At 39.4% G+C, this 17,372-nt stretch overlaps 1 protein-coding gene across 1 annotated transcript in view; it reads right to left on the bottom strand.

The window, feature by feature from the left end:
* LOC128737679 (TWiK family of potassium channels protein 7-like) overlaps positions 1-13,289 on the bottom strand; it is a 28,678-nt gene extending 15,389 nt beyond the window's left edge. The window contains exons 1-5 of the mRNA XM_053832370.1: positions 13,225-13,289; positions 12,911-13,026; positions 11,939-12,095; positions 10,024-10,120; positions 1,149-1,278 (exon numbers count right to left, since the gene is read on the bottom strand). Coding sequence (XP_053688345.1) covers positions 1,149-1,278; positions 10,024-10,120; positions 11,939-12,095; positions 12,911-13,026; positions 13,225-13,289 — 565 coding nt within the window. The remainder of the gene's footprint in view (positions 1-1,148; positions 1,279-10,023; positions 10,121-11,938; positions 12,096-12,910; positions 13,027-13,224) is intronic.
* Between the last annotated feature and the right edge of the window lie 4,083 nt (positions 13,290-17,372).

The following is a 17,372-nucleotide window of genomic DNA, read 5'->3' as shown; positions in this document are numbered from 1 at the left end:
AGCATACATGTAGGCCGCAGGCTGTATCAACACCCATCGAAATTTTTAATTCACTTGTAGGTACTATTACAAGGGCAAAGGCAGATCAATGTGGTTTATCCCAATGCAGTTTAATTTTAAATTTTTGATTTAACTTCAAGCTGTGAACGATTCTTAGTTTGCAGATGTTATCTGTCCTCTTCTGTGTTATCAGTTCAAATAAGTTTGAATAAATTTGTAAAAATTAATTTGAAGAAACATCTCACAATCTGGTCTGTTTCAAATATAAAAATAGCTTTTGAATATTTATATATAATGATGATACTTCAAAAGTTTGTGTAATCATGTCAAGTTGCACAATACTCCCTTGGTTCGTGAAAGAAGATAATTCTGCACGGTCAAGTATGTATCATCATGGCGTTCCAACATAATTAATTTTTCTTCTACATTGAAGAGCGAGTACGTGAAATGCAACCGTGCATTACAATGGATCGGTTAAAATCCATAGATTCCATCACCTAGCTTTACATTAGTAGCTCACGCTGCAGTTTATTCCGTCAGTTACTGTGCCATAGTACGACACAGGAGTTGATGGGTGTAGACATCGAGTGTGTGTTTGTCGAGAATCATGTAGGAAAACTCGGGATAAGCTTCTTATGCAAAGAATTGCTATTCTTATAGCCTCACAGTTTTCCATTTCATTAAAAATGCTGCTACGCGTTCCGGTACTTGTTTTACTTTCTCGAGTATTTCCTTTTCCTTACCCACGAGCTTGACATTTGATGGAAAGAAGAGGCAATGTATTCTCATAGTTAGCAGAAGAAACAGAAACATAGGTAGGATTTTCCCGAGGAAAAATTACATGAAAAAGCAGACTGAGTACATTTTATGAGGGAATTCATGAAATATGCGATTGTAATTTATAGGAATGGGCCTATTAAAACAAATTTTTTTTAGCTTCATGTTTTTAATCTACCCATAATTTATTGATAATTGGTGATGTTTTAAGAAGAGTTGATTTAGAAGTTTTTAGGATATGTGACAATTTTCAAAAAAAAAAAAATCTCGGATTTTAGCAAGATAACTGCTGAATAAAGCACTATTCAAATGAAACACTTATTGGGAAATGTGTTTGAATGCAGGTCACAAAAAACTTTTTCTCTACTTACCTATAGTGGTGATCAGAGTCAACGAATACAGAAATGCGGAGGCATAGGTCCACTTGTAGGGTTTGGTGTTATTTTGAGTGTTGGCTACTTGCTGCGATCTGGATGCCCGTACCGCTCTCAAGATGGTGTCCTGAAAAGCATGGAAACAAACGGAAAGCCCAGATGAGAGTTTATAGCGTACCGCATTGCACTGGGCGCAACGAATGGATGGTAGGAATACTACTAGAGAAGAGATAAATTTATTGGACAATGTTTTTCCCTGCACGCTCGCAGTGGCTACATACACTATCATCAACCCGAGGGCTATCGGCTGGATATATTGGCAATAAAAATTGCACTGAGCAATGGTTCCAGTATTTTCTTATCCGACGATCCGTCACAGATCCGGTGGAGGTTGTTTATTGTTATACTATATCTTGATTGTGCATGGGAACTAAATATAGTGAAATCATACCGTTTGTTATAAAGATATACATAAGATCAGAACTATTTTATAGAGCCTTTGGCAATTTATCCGGTATTCCGGTTTGTATAGAGGCCCTAGGAGTATTTTAGTAGGCTGAATAAATCAATACGAAACGTGAGTTGGACAGATTTTTAACTGTGCCTATAATACGCAACTGGGTGAATTAGTGCGCTTATTTATAGTTTCAAATTATTTTTATACGTTACTACAAGATACTAAAACATCTACTGAAAGGCGTTTTACTCTACCAAATATTTCAAACTTAAAGCTCTAATGGGCAACATCGAGGAAATGATGGAACCAAAAACGCTTACAGAAAACAGTTTAAGTCGATGATTTAATGTCCTTTATTCGTTGTCAGCAGAGAACCAGGTAACCAATAAGCATTAGCATAAGCAATAAATCAATCGCTTATCGGCATATGACATTTTATAATGCACTTTGCTGTATATGAGCATTTTGGCTTTGCTGTATATGAGTAAATTAGCATCCAAAATTCTATTCTAATTCTTCTTGTTGATAATTAGCTGTAAATTAGCATTGTCAGCACTATAAGAGGGTTAGCAGTAAAGTAAAAGCAAAGCCTGGGTGCTAATTCCGTTATCGAAATTTGACCTTCTGTTTTTTATACGACAGACTTCGCAACCAGCTGTTAGAATACAGGACAGTGCGGGGTCAGTGCTACGGTCCTATTTACTCTAACAGCCTCTCCCAGCCGATAAGCAGTAAAGTAGCCGTATATTTTCCCAAAGAGGCATTTAAGGTAGGCTGACTAGACGTCCCGGATTTGGATGGCTTGTCCCGGATTACTAGGCGTCCCGGAAAGTGTCCCGCATTGATTAATATTTTAATCGAAACAGTTTTTAAGGATGAAACATAAGAAATTAAGTTACATGGCATGAAAAAGCTTACTGCTGACACCGCTCGTCAGCCGGTGCACATCCTCCCCAGTTACGACCCGGCCACGGCACCTCGGACTTCTCATCTGATCAAGGCCGCTGGAGACTGTTCTCTTCATTTTCTGCTTCCGTATCATTATCCCCCAGTATTTCAATACTGGACGAACCTGGGGACAATTTGATGCACTCATCTCTTTTGAGATGAAATGAAGTCCATTGTCCATTGTAGCATGCATGTTCAAACTGCGGTAGGCTATCATGGGACTTAATGAAGGGCAAAATCCGTCTGGTGAGACACCTACCCCTGTGTAGCTTATCCGTCACAAAACACTGGTTTTTACACGGATGCCAATGAAACAGATCCCTTGCCAAGTCATGACCTTTTATCACTAACCAATTCCCACAACCAATCTCGAATCTGCTACAATCCCTACCGCGAGCCAGAGAATGAAGAATTTAACTCCTGAAATCGGCCTTCTCTGAAGCTTATTCATCATCGAGCCGGGTGGTAACGAAACGCGATGCATGTGTTCGGCCGCACAGCCCACGAGACCGGATTCTAACCTTTGTTTATTGTTTCATGCTTCTATTGGGCTTCCCACTTGCTTGGTAACACTTGTAGCCATTCCGTGACGGATTCGCCGTATAGTACAGCGGTCAGTATTTAGTGTATACGCCAAACACACAATCCCGTGATGCTGAGATCAGCCTTGACTTTCCGAATGAACCTCAACCGCAATTGACGATCAAGAGTTCAACTCCAACGTTATGCCTGCGCCTTGCGGACAGCACTGAGAGTTTCCTTGAACCCCTCAATTAGTCACACCACAGCTCTTTTAGGATAATCCGTCAGTCCCGGCAGCTCCAGAGCCGACGCTGATGGATTCTGCAGGTGACTATCACGCAATTACTTTCATTTCTCCACCTGCATGATAAATATCTCGAACCACTTCTTTTGGGGGGTTTGGTAACTGTAACTTGATTATTTTCGGTGAAATGATGACTACGTTAAAATCCTTTTTTACGCGTGACGCTTCAGTCCACTATTCTTCGATTATCATCAGATGCCTGCAATACTTATTGTAGTAGTGCACATGTTTACAGATAACCGCATAAAATTCCTACTAAAATGTAGAAAATGCGAGGTGATTCCAAAACGCCTGAATTACCGAGTAGGATTGGAAATAACGACCGTTCACAGCGAGATCTAGATAAAGTCGTACTCAAACAGAAAATCCGCATAATATTGTACCTTGAAGCAATTTTACGAGTCCTACGCAAATCCGTTTTTTAATAATAATTATCCTGTACTTACTAAATACACTGAAACCCCTGCTTTTCAAGCAAGGAGGGGTGCAGTGGGGAGGCAATAACGAAAAACTGATTGTTCAAATTGCTAAATAGTAAACATGTGTGGTAAACGCTGAAAATTACCACGCTAATAATTTTCGCGTGGGACTCTAAATAGGTGGAAACTCCGCAGTAAGCATCTTGATTGCTGATGCCAAAAGATCGCTCATAAACCTGAAACAATGTCAAAGCTACTTGAAATATTTAATTAAAAGTAGTTTTAAAGCAGCGAACGTAAGTGAGATTGAAAAGATGGTGGAAAATAAGGTGGTAGTCGTACATCTCCAGGCATGGGCGTAGCCAGAAATGTTTCCTAGGGGGGGGGTCTATTTGGTTAAGCTATTTTGGTTGAAATTGAGTGTTCTTTTGACTAAAAAGATAATATTGAAATGATAGAAACCAAATGTTAAAATTTTGCCTCCCAGTTGGCATTGAGATAAGTCGTATGTTCGAATCTCGGTTGGGAGAGGCTGTTAGAGTCCATCGGATCAAGTCTCTTCGAGACGCAGTGAAGGTGCTGCTAACAACTTATCTTGTAAGATTTTAAACTTCGGTCTTGAAGTGATCCGACGAGCAGATTTCGAAACCGGTGGTGTGATTTTCAGAAAAGGCAGCAAACTTCTTGGCTACGCAGGTGACTTTGATATTAAAACCAGAAACTTTGCCACTGCAGAGGCCATTTGCGCTAAACTGAAAGCGGTGGCTAGGAGGATTCGGCCTAAAATAAACGCGTTGAAGATTACATACATGAATGACAGAAGCTCATACGAAACGAACGTGCTTTTTTCGCGGACGGTAATCGTTGACGGCGACGAACCAAAAGTGGTAGATGAGTTCGCGTATGTGGCATGGCTGATAGCCGTGGGCAACACAAGTGATGTTGCTTCTCACCAATTACGGACAGCACAAATCCGCAGACGAAAGTACGATACCCACTATCTTTGAACTTATCCTGTGGGCCAGAAGACGAATAGTATCAGCTTTCAATGGACAGCGAAACAGGACAAATTTTCGGCAGAATAAAACATCGCATGATCGTAATTGACCATCTATATTACGCAACTAAACTATCTCGGACAACAGTATTCTATTCATACGGACGTTACATTGTTCTAATCTTCTTACATTTAACAAAGCTATTTGTCTCGCAGAGAATCCAGTAATAGATTCCGTCCAACTCAATCTCAGATAAAACAAGCGGCGTATTCAAACAGGACATTGAAGCTGCTTTGCCCTTCGCAAAACGCTACGATCAAAAGGCATAAGCCGCCGTACGAACCCCCTACTAGACCGATAGTTTTTATAGATTTGACAATAATGATGCAGGGCATACGCGCCTTTGCGGACGACATTTGGAGGAGTACAAGCTGAAAGCTAAGAGCAGCGGAGGTGTATGAATCAAGGGTAATAGATACTGCTTTTGGGGCGAACCAACCACTGGTTGAAAGCCTCATTGAAAAAAGTTAATAAATAAATAGATACTGCTTGGGGAGACGTGCATTTGGCGAAAATCGGTAAGTCACGGTGTACCGGACAGGTCGTAAGGAAAACAGTTTTTCACAACAACCCCACCGGCACCCAGAACAGAGGGACTAAACGTGCGAGATGGCTCGTTCAGTTCTAAAGTGACATTTTTTATTTTTTAAATAAAATAAACTGCGACTTCAGAGACGCCTGGGAAATGAGCGACGAGTAACCCAATATCGAGTTGAATAGAGCTTAAAACAGTAAGAACTAACCCGGCTCAAAGCTGCTGCTGACGACGACGAGGATCGTACAACATGGACCGTAAATATTCCTGTGCTCTAAACAGCTGGCTATGAAATTTCAAGCTAAAAAGTATAGAACAAATTTTCGGTTTGGGGGTTCAACCCCCCCCCGTCGCTACGCCCATGCCTCCAGGCGAAAAGGAGACCGCAAACGAAAGTCGAACAATTGAAAATGAGGAAGATTGAAGTTCTCCCAGCAAACGGCACATGGATCGAAAACACAACCACAACACCCATACCGGGCTATCTAAAATGGACTTTGAAGCTGGGCCACCACGAAAAACTGTTAAGTAATGAACGAAGAACAAGTAAATTCGGATTTGAACAATCGGAATAGACCAACGCGACAAAAAAGGACTATGGATTCAACGATGGACATATTATCTACCAGAGCTGCGGCAACAAACACGACCTGGATACAGCTTCCATGGTGATGGGCGAGATGCGACGCAATTCGGGTGGTTGGGTGGTGGCCAGTCACTTCTCGATTTGCAGGTTGAGAATCAAGGGTCGGTTCTTCAACATAGACATCACCAACGTGCACAGCCCCAGTAGTACCGAGGACTACAGCCGTAAGAATCGGAGGCGTATTATCAGCGGAAGTCGTACTTACTATGGGCTTTACAAGCAATTTCGATCGAACAGGCTAAGCCCCCGTACAAAGTGTACCCTGTACATGATGCTCATTAGATCGGTTGTACTCTACAGTCATGAAACATGAACAATGCTCGGAATTTTTGAAAGGCGAGTGTTAAGAACGATCTTCGGCGGCGTACAGGAGAACGGAGTATGGAGGCGGATGATAAATCATAAACTCGCACAGTTCTATGATGAACCCAGGATCCAAAAGGTGGTTAAAGCTGGACGGATATGATGGACAGGGCATGTTGCAAGAATGCCAGACAACTACTCTGTAAAGATGGTGTTTGCCTCAAATCCGGTAGGAACAAAACAACCAGCAGCGCAGCAAGCAAGATGGTTAGACCAGGTGAAGCGAGATCTGGCGAAGAGTATTCAGTGTCCGAGGAATTGGAGAACCGTAGCTCACAACCGAGTTAACTCGTGAAACTTTGCTAAACAGGCTTTATCGTGGGACGGCAAGCCACTGAACTTCAACAACTACTGTCCACCGTTAGCGTTTGTTCGGGACTGCTTTCATTTGCGACGACAGCGCCAGCAAGGGCAAGCAGCGTTTGTAGTCGAGCGGCTGCTGTTGATGACCCGTACTGTAATTATCGGGTAGAGAAAACACACAGCAGTGTGGAGACTCCCATCTTCGCTGCCACGGGGCTGGTTTACACTCTTGGCTACCGGACAAGAGAATACTTGGAATCGGTTTCAGGCAAACTCCCGCTTATTCTTTCTCCATCGACGCTTTATTCTTCTCAGTTTCTTATTGCGTATCTTCTACCTCTTTCGTTTCTGGGCGCTTTTTCGATTCCGATTCGGAGCTTCATCAGTGCTTCTACAATATGTATTTTTATTACCTGTTGTTGTCTGAGATATAATTTGATTGTTACTTTGGAAGTGTTGAAGGACTTTATCTAAATACTTTTAGCTTACAGTGTTGTCTCGTCTTTTAGTTTGGTACAGTACTAGCAGTATAGTAGGGCTGATATAGGGCTTTTGCACGATTAAAAGAAATGCGTCAAGTTTAAGTCTACTAAATTTTGATCGTTGCACACTTTATAGATATGTTAATTTACAAAGAATGTTGCAAAGTATAGATTAGTTAAGGTGTGGCCTGAGCTTCACAGCTTAGTATAGAATTCTCTGCGAAGATAGGTAAATTATATGGCATAAAAGAAGCGACTAAGAACTTTTAACAATTTAAAAAATTCTAATTATCACCAAATGGAGCAATTGATAAAAAACATTGAGCATTTTCAACAAATAGGGTACGGGAGGGTATTCCCAGCACGCTGCTAAATTCGGCATACATTACCTTTTTTTGTCGCGCTTTCCGAAATAAAAACTTTGCCGCTATATAACAATACTGAAACGAATGTAGCACTCATAAGCTTTATAACATATAACTATTTTCATAAAAATGTAAGTAATTTGCTATATTTTGTTCAATAAACATCAATACCACTGTGTTTCCACTGGCACGTAATCAGGCTGAAAAACCAGCAGCAATCGCTTACGCGTATCCGCTCTTGATGATGGCTTGGAAAACACACAATTATGATCACGTTTACTTATTGCAGAAACTAAACAGCTGTGAATGTGGTATCACAGCACAATTCTACTTCTTTTTTATCACGGAAGAACACAAAAATTCCCGTCTGATATGAAAATATAAATCAATTTTCATTCATTAGCCATTAGCAGCATTTTGTTTTTAATTCCAGCATGCGTTATTTACACTACTACCAATATGTGAGGCATGAAACGCCTGAAACTTTTCTATCGTGTTGACATAGCTAGTATTTGAGTGACCACCACTTGCTTCTGGCGCTAATGTATATGAACGATTCAATGATACACTAGCGCCAGCAGCAAGCTGTTGTCACTGCAAAACTAATTATCTTCAATGAGCCCGGAATGTAGGCAATAGCGACACGTTATCGATCGATCTCTCTTTTGATCTGTTTTTGAAAAGCATTTAATCCCTGTGCTGGCTATTTCGGTCTGTCGGATTTAAAAAACACAGACACCACTATAGAAAATGGGTTCAACTTAGCCGCAGCGACTTCATCATTTCTCGCGCCTATAACTCAAATTCAGTAGCGTTTTATTAAGACCAAAATACACGCCGATATTCAGTAAATTTTATTCTATCAACTGGTATAAAAATCTTGTCTCGAATGAATATAGTTTCAACATAATTCCTGAATATTGTGCAGCCTATCGCTTAATGGGCTGGAAATAGCCTCCCGTACCCTACCTACTATTTTTTATTCAAGCGAGACCCTGAAAGCGTTACAAACATACATATTGTAATAGAGAAGAATAAATGGCCACTTGCTGTTGGTTGTACGACCACGACTCCTCATGTGGTGACAGCTACGAGCAATTGACCAGAATGCACTATTTTTTATTGCGTACATTTGCCAATGATAAATGTGTGGAAAACATAAAGGTTTTTCGCTGCGCTGATAAAAAGTATCCTAGCAGCCAGCCGTCAGGTCACATCACTTCATATGCATGCAATTTTGCGCATCATCAGTTATCGATCGTCAGATGTTTCTGAATATTCCGTCTATATATGAATCCCTAGTTTTCCAACATTCATATCAATAAATTTTTAATAGCAATTCAGAGAAAAAGTGGGAAGTGAAAAATCCGGAATTTTCATAAAAGTGTGTACTAGGAACGGGTAGAATATGTGGTAAAGAAGATGAAATTGCGATTATTACTTTATTTACAAATTTATTGCTTTATCGGAGCTGCTTCAACAATATTTATATAATAATGAATAGCTAGCGATTTTAAATACAATATAATTTTGAGGGAAACTTGTAATCAATGGTATGCAATATTAATACATAGTCAACATATCGATTGCATTTGTGTTTTGGTTATAAATTTGGAATTGAAATTTTTCTTTGTGGCAAAAGTAAAACGATAAAATACAAATTTTAGTTGTAAATTTATCACCATATGGGTATTGTTATTTACATAGTAATGCAAAATGCCGACAGTTGAATGTTTATCAAATATCTAACATTTAGAAATTTGACGGTTTTATATATCACTAGTTTAGTAATCAAATTTCGCGTGAAAGTTTATGCTTTTATGTAATCATGTGAATTCTCTGTTAAGGGAGTCTGAGGAGACGTGCATAGACATCGGGAGCTCTACCGAAAGCCCCCAGAAGCCAGAAGCATTCGTGACTGTTGATACAAATTTTTCCGGTGGCATAAGGGAACCAAAAATCTCATAAAGTGATTTTTGGCCGCTACATGCCACCGTGAAAAGAGAATTGAATTTATTTTATATCGGAATCGTGCTCAGCAAATAAAACACTGCACTGCTCTAGATGCCGTTTGCAATATCACCACCATCGGTTCAACATATCTAAACTAAACTTTTCCGGTTGTTCGCACACTAATGGGAAAGTATTGGCGGTCAGGCGAGAAAATATACAACCTCCCGTGGTCGCCAACACCCCAAGGTTAAAGGCAGCATGGCCCAGCACTTAAAAACGAGAACAGATGCACGCTTTAATACAAACCGAAAGGAAAAAAAGACGAAATAATGCCATTACTGAAAGGGGAAATGAAGGAAGAAATAAGCTTACGTGGTTCTTCCCTTGAGAGCATCCTAACCCAATACAGTCGTTTTATACCGTCGTATTTATGTTCGAATAGGTTTATTTAATAGTCAGGTAGGAAATGAGATATAACAAGGTGTTGCAAGTAATTGAAAAGTTTATCATCAAGTACCTGAAAATGCTGCACTTCCTGGGCAGCAAGTCGTGTCCAATTTTCTTTGTATAATATATTTAGGTCTTCCGTAATGGACCACAGCCGATCTACAGTTCTGCAAAAGAAAGTAAACATTTACGAAAATACATTAAAATATACCCGTAAAAACTTTAACGTAAACTGTGTACGAACTGTGAACGTGCGAGTCTGATAAAATAGAAAGGAAACTTCTTCTGAACTATAATTGCTTGAAATGCAGTTCATTCGATGTATTTAGTTGTATTCCTTGCCTATGTTCATTATCGGTTTAGGGCGAAATTTCTGAGCAGCAGCAAATTTGCTCACTGGGAGATCCTAATTAGAACTAAAACTTTTTGCAAGCTATGCTGGCTGTAGGTACTGGAGCACCGACCGTCAGGTGAAACTTTGTGTGCAATTAAAAATGGATGTGTTGAGTAGAGGAGTTACGAAAGATAATTTTGCGTAAAACAGCAAAACTTAATTTGAGTCGATTGAACGTGAACATTTATGGTTTTGCAAGATATGGCGATTTATTTCTTCATTTCTAATTAATTCTATGATGATGAGGGTAGAGGAGATTAGTATTTGTTATGTAGGAAGTTTTGTAACTAGTAGGACTGATGCGGTTTTCGAAGAACTGTTGGTTGAATTAGAAATCTAAGGTGTCGTTGACGGATGCCACTGAGAATCAGACAAGCATATATTGCGTATTCTTTAGTAAATATTCTTAGTAAATGCTAAAAATTTTGACGTAGGACTACGCCTTTGTTTACACTACTGGGACTGGGTAGCACTTTGTGAAAACGAAAATAGAAGTGTAACGTTCGAATGAAAGATCTCAATTGGTAATAACTACTAAACTACTGAACGAAACTGAACAATTTATATATCGTTGGATAGAGCAATTTTATGGAGGGGGTAAGAGAGCATTTTTATGGAGGGCATAAGAGGGGAGGGGGGGGGGAGGGGGGGTGTGTTGGCTCCTATACAAATGAAACACAATTTACCTCCAAACTCGAGAACTAATCAAGCAAATGGAACCAAATTTGGCATAAGGGGTGTTTGAGTCATGAATTTATTTTATGATGGTTTGAGACCTTTCACCACTATGGTAGGAGGATAAGAACTCTCTTACAAATAAAACAGAAATTTTTGCATATGTGCCATATTTTCTGCTATGTAACAAGCGGTAAGCTGTAAGTAAAACCTTCTCGGAGCAAGAGACAGTAAATCGACGCCGCTAACTTACCTGCCTGTTGCCATTCATTTCAAAAGAAAAGGATATACGAATAGCACGTCATATTTGCGATGAACGGGCTTTGGCATTAATGTTATTTTTAACCAATGGCCCTTTCAAGGGCCACAAGCGAGTTAAAGTGAATTTATTGAAACATGTCAAGCTACGCATAATCATTTCAACCTTTATGATGCACACAAGGGATTTTTAAAAGAAATCTTTATGTCTCAATGGTTGCAGGCGTTGTACTTATGAACCCTCGTCCACGTATTTTCAAAACCAACATTGCATTCAATGAAGAATTGAATCTGAATATTTCGTTGTTCTCTTTTAAACATTCACTTAAACAATGGCACACACAGATTCTTATAAACATATATATGCCAGAAAAGCAGTTCTTTGATCTAATGATTGGATATAGTCCTACGTCACTCTTTAGTACAACCCGTAGGGTTGTATACCTTGTAGTTTTTAAAAAAATATTTTTTGGCCCTTGACTTTGCCGCAGCGTTTGTTAAATGCAAAATTAATTTTAATTGCTTAATTGCTCATCTATCTGAATAAAATTCACGGATACCTACTTATGTAATAAAAAATTTGATAAAAAATTCGAAATGTCCAAAAGTTATATTTTTCCGATATGGTTGCTGGAAAACATGTTCGTTAGTTACTTACTTTAGTCTTATATCTGAGCTAACTACATCGTGTCTAGGATATGGTTTAGACGCTGCCACCGAACTCTCTATCATGTCGCCATCGTCTGCGTCTCCTTCCAGCGTCACAAAAAGTACGGAACCGACTGCGGTGTACGCCAGCACCAGGATAAACACACCTGCGGGAAAATGACAATATATGCTTTTATAACACAGCGATATATTTAGTTTTAGCGGATATAGCATGTAGAATCGTGAAGATGCCAAGAAAAGCATGGGGTACGAGCAAGTAATAAAAGTGACATTAAACTTATGATTGTGTGATTAGTAATGTATTATTTTATATTGTGTATTATTATGATTAGTTTTTCCAAATGTTTCCCGGCTGGTCTGTCGACTGTAGCCTGGATGATAGGTATTTTTTTAATTTTTGATAACTAAAGCAAATGTTGGGAATATACATCAGTTCGGTTGTTTTCAAGAGATGGATCTGCCTATTATGAACGTTTGTTAGAAAAGCTAATTTCAATGGTTTCAGAGAGGCTAGAAATCAATCAATAATATGTATTCAGTTTATATCACTATTTGTTTCCAGGATAAACCTTGATGTTTATTGTTGTGAAAATGTCGAATTTTGTGGTAGCAAAGCGGCATTTGCGAAAAAGCTCTTAGTGGTAAATCGTCGAAGGAATGGTAATTACAATGTTGAAGACAATTCCCGTTCTGGACGGCCAAAACAGTTCGAAGACGATGAGGATCCTGCTGGATGAGCTGAATCATTGGGAGTGACGCAGCAGTTTTTATGCGATTGACATGCATTTTGTAATAAATTAGTTTTTGAAATTCGCAATGTAGGATAAGAAACTTGAACCATATTGGTTGGTGCTTACAAGTGAAATTATTTGATAGAAAAATGCCCTACGCGAAGTAAACAAAAAGTTAATAATTAAGAGGAGTGGATTGAGTTCAGAGTTGGAATACAATATTCACTTACCAATGGCGGAAAAACATTGCGATCTCGGTGCACGGCGGCAGCCACACAACGTCACCGGTTCATTTTTTTCGGCCTTCGATGAAGAAGTAGAAAAGCACAGTGAGGGACTTTGTGGTCTAGATCAAGGTGAGTTAAAATAGGTGATCTAGTTTTCACAGTTTGTAGAACAGAAGTGCGCGGAACGATTGGTTAGCAACCATCGACGTTGTTTATACATTCAACAGTTTCCGCTTTGAAAATTTCGGTGATCGTCAAGGGTAACCCAGCGGGGGTGAAAAACAAATTTCAACATCAGAAAACCTCTCTTGACTAACCTTGGTCTAGATGAGGTGCTACTACCGATGAAGTTAGGAACTTGGAGAGGTGGCTTTGTGTTCATATTTGTTTTGTGCTAAAATTAATTCTTGTTTGTTCGCTTCTTCGGTTTATTCCACACTTGCAACGACTGGCGCTTCTGTCCTTCACATACGTGACACACGGTTTTTGCAGTCACGCTTCGGAAGGAAAAATTGGCAAAATGGATGTGGAAAATGTCTCTTATCAAAGCAACATGTCTAATTCGATTAAATCAGTTGCGTAACTCGATTTCCACTAACTATTTTATATTCACAACCTCCCGTTTGTTGGTACCTTCGCTGTAGCTGGTGGTACTTGCGTTGCAATTTGGAATGCTTCATGCTGCAACTGTGGTGCAGCAGCTAATTTCAATCTTCCTCGGTTTGTTGATGAGTGTGTCTTCTCCGATGTCCTCTAGTTGGATGTAAATCTATATTGAATATTCATACTCGATCCGAGGCCGGAGCGGACTCCAATCTGCGACCGGTGTTCGAAATGACAAAGTTTGATCTGCGAAATAAAGCATAAGGGGAGGTGGTGAGAGGGTTTCCGGCAAGTGAACTGCGAGTATCAATTTGGTCGATAATTGGATCTTTGTTCCAGGAACTAATCTAGGAAATTGGTTGCATGACAGGAAAAGTTTTATCTTGGCCAATAAAATGATTCATTGATAAGCGACTTTCATTCATATTCATTGGACAGTTATCAAGTTCTGAGACATTCGCAATTGGCTGGCAGGGAATGCATTTTGAATCATTCAGTTAGTGCCAAACACGTGGGGATGGGCTTGGTAGAGAACGTTCTCCCAACCGTTGCAGGAACATAATCAAGTTTAGATGAAAAGTAGCAACTGGCGCATGTTGAATAAAATGATAGCTACTGCATTGCACTAGGCATTATTGGCAGTCTTCCTCATGTTTGGTTGGTAGTATTAATTAATAATTATGGTGACGTCGGCTCTATTTTCCCAAAAGGGTTTTTTTTATTTGTACGGAAGAAGTAGTACAGTACTCTAATAAAATACAATTAGTTGCTAGATTATTTACGAGAAATAAGGCACAGGGCATAACGTTAGGAATGGAATCGATTTTAAAAATTGAAAAGACCTGCATAAATTTATTTAAGAAAGAAATTGAGAAAAAATCTTAAGCGTTTCAATAGAATTCAAGCAGGAGTAGACGAGAAAAAAATTAATTACTGTAACTACAATTACTATAGTATAGTAAGAATTAAAACATAAGAAACTTTATTTATATGAAACAAAACATATTGAACTACACTAAAATAGAATCGAAATGTTATTAAAATATCATTCTCATGTATCCCACTATACTCGCATGGTATATGAAGAGCATACAACCGCATTGTTGGTTTCCATTCGCATATTTTAACCCCTCCACGTTTCAACCCTCAAAATAGCGTTAAACCATGGTTTGGCAGCCGATTTCCGCACTGGTGTCGGATCACGTGGCTCAATTTTCAACCTAAATTACAAGAATAACACAACTCGTAAACCACCCAGTATATTGGTTGTTTCGTGAACGTGATAATAATAAGATTAGCATAAATTTTTAATATATTGTATGTCATGTGACAGAAAACGCAAATGACGTACGCAACTAATGATGAAAACAGCAAATTACTTAATTGTGTTATCTATAATTTTGTGAAAATAGGAAAAGCAAAGTTTTATCTTTGTCAATCGGTATGAAAAATACCATAAATGTAATCATTACTAAAAAGTTGAAACATCCTAGAGGAAACTGTTAATAAAAATTAACCATACCACTTATGACGCAAGCAATACTTCCGAAATTAAACTTACGCTGGATAAATATAGCTTTTGTCAATTGGGTTCTGTGTGTATACCTCCATTCGATTCCTTAACTGAATGCAGAGAGGGATAGTATTTGTGATTTATCCCCGTTTAATTGAATAGAAATCTTATCTAAAGGAATGCGAAGGGTTGGACAGGTATATGGTTAGAGAGTCATCAATCAAACTGATTGATGGTGCGTGAATTTTACGGTTATTTAGTTTACCATTGTGTACTGAATATTTTAAATCAGTTTAGCAATTATTGGCGAATTCAATTTTCAAGCAGCATTTCGGGATTGTGGTCACAAATCAGAACAGCTTTCAGATTCTATTATGCTAAAAAAAGTTATATATAAGGTACCACGGGGCAAGTGGGATCTAAACATTGCACAGTTAGGGTTCGACTGTGTAATCTACACCTATGCGAAGCAGATGGAAAGGACAGCATCTCTGCCGAATTTTTGAAAGTCGGGAGCGAACGGCAGTATTGTGCAATCCATCAGGTTATACTAAAAGTATGGACTAAGGAGGAACATTATTGACTGGTTGGGAGGTCTCATATACCCTATTTACAAAAAAGACCATCGATTCGAATGCAGCAATTATCGAGGCATTACTCTCCTCAATTCTACATACAAAATTCTCTCCCGCAACCTGTTTCTCAGACTGAGCCCGTTGCAGGAAATTTTTTTGGCGAATACCAGTGCGGTTTTCCGGGCCAAATGCTTATTTTACGACAAATCTTCGGTAAATTCCAGGAATTTAACTTACAGGTTCACCATTTGTTTAAAGATTTCAGGGCGGCGTACGATTTAGTTAAACGAAATGAGGTGTGGCAGATTATGCTTGGTTTTCCAACAAAACTGATTTGGCTGATACGTGCTACCCTTGATGATTCAAAATCAAGCGTCAGGATAGCGGGTGAGATATCGGACTCGTTTGTGATGTTAGATGGTTTGAAGTAAGTCACTGGAAGACGCGAACCAGCCGCAGGCGGGCAGAGAAGCGCTACCAACATCTCGAAACCTCATATGATATGGGCTAGAGTTCGCGGACGACATCGATATCATCGGTGTTAACCGCAGAGTTGTGGAAGAAGCGTACATGCATCTTAAGGGGGAAGCTGCGAGGATAGGGTTTATTATAAATTGTCACAAAACAAAGTATATGGTGGTTGGTAGACAGCGTGGTAGCCCTTCGGGTGTTGAAACTGCGGTGGTGATAGATGGAGATACTTTTGAAGTGGTCGACGAATTTGTTTACCTTGGTACGTTAGAGAAATGTGACAACGAAGTGAGTCGTGAAGTAAAAAGGCGGAGAGCGGCTGCCAACAGGGCCTGCTATGGGTTACGTAGCCTGTTGAAGTCCTCCGTTCGCCGATCATTCTCTAGCTTACATCACCAATTCACGGCTTCTGAACACTGCCCACTTTGTCGAAGCTTTTGTCACTAGTCATCATAAATACGTTAATGTTTTTTGAAACGATGGTTTTTACAATTGATGGAGGGACGGTAAGAAAAGTAATGAAAATTTTTGGGAAAGGAGGTGAAAGAGTGGAAAGGAAGGGGGGGGGGGGTAATAGGTAGCTACGCTTAACAAGTTGTCGTTGTGACTCCTATCTTTTTTCCAATGCAGGAAGGTGCATAGGTCGAACCAAGCTATAATCAGAGATTATAACCGGATTATAGCTTGGTTCGACCCATGCACCTTCCAGCATTGGACAAAAGATAGGAGTCACAACGACAACTTGTTAAGCGTAGCTACCTATTACCAGCCCCCCCCTTCCTTTCCACTCTTTCACCTCCTTTCCCAAAAGTCTAGTTCAAAAGAAATTATGTGATAAATTCCAGTTGGCGATCCGAAGGTAGTCATTTCACCGTGATAGTGTCACCGAGTGCATTGGCCACATTTTGAAAGTCTTCCAGAAATGTCGGGAGTATAATGTGCCCACGCATCATATTTTCTTGAATTTCAGGGCAGCATACGATACAGTTGAAAGCGAACAGTTATGTCAGATAACCCCGGCTCTCGGCTGGTTGAAGATGAAGACAGTCCAATAGTTCAATTTGCATAAACGTGTCCAAAAGAAACTGAAGACGACGACGATTCAATTGTTAAGTAAATTTTAAAATGATCAGAATATACCAAACCAAAAAATATCAGAGACCTGCTAATTTTGAGAAATACCTATATTTCAAAGCGAAACATGTTTAGTTGAAAGGTCGCATGTAAAACTAACAACAGACACAAGAACTAGTTATAACAGCTGAATATACGGACAGACAAACAGTTTGAATAGAATATTACA

This window comes from Sabethes cyaneus, chromosome 2, assembly GCF_943734655.1.
Source record: "Sabethes cyaneus chromosome 2, idSabCyanKW18_F2, whole genome shotgun sequence".
Taxonomy (NCBI): domain Eukaryota; kingdom Metazoa; phylum Arthropoda; class Insecta; order Diptera; family Culicidae; genus Sabethes; species Sabethes cyaneus.
The sequence above is the reverse complement of the archived record's forward strand: the minus strand, read 5'-3'. Positions and strand labels throughout refer to the sequence as shown.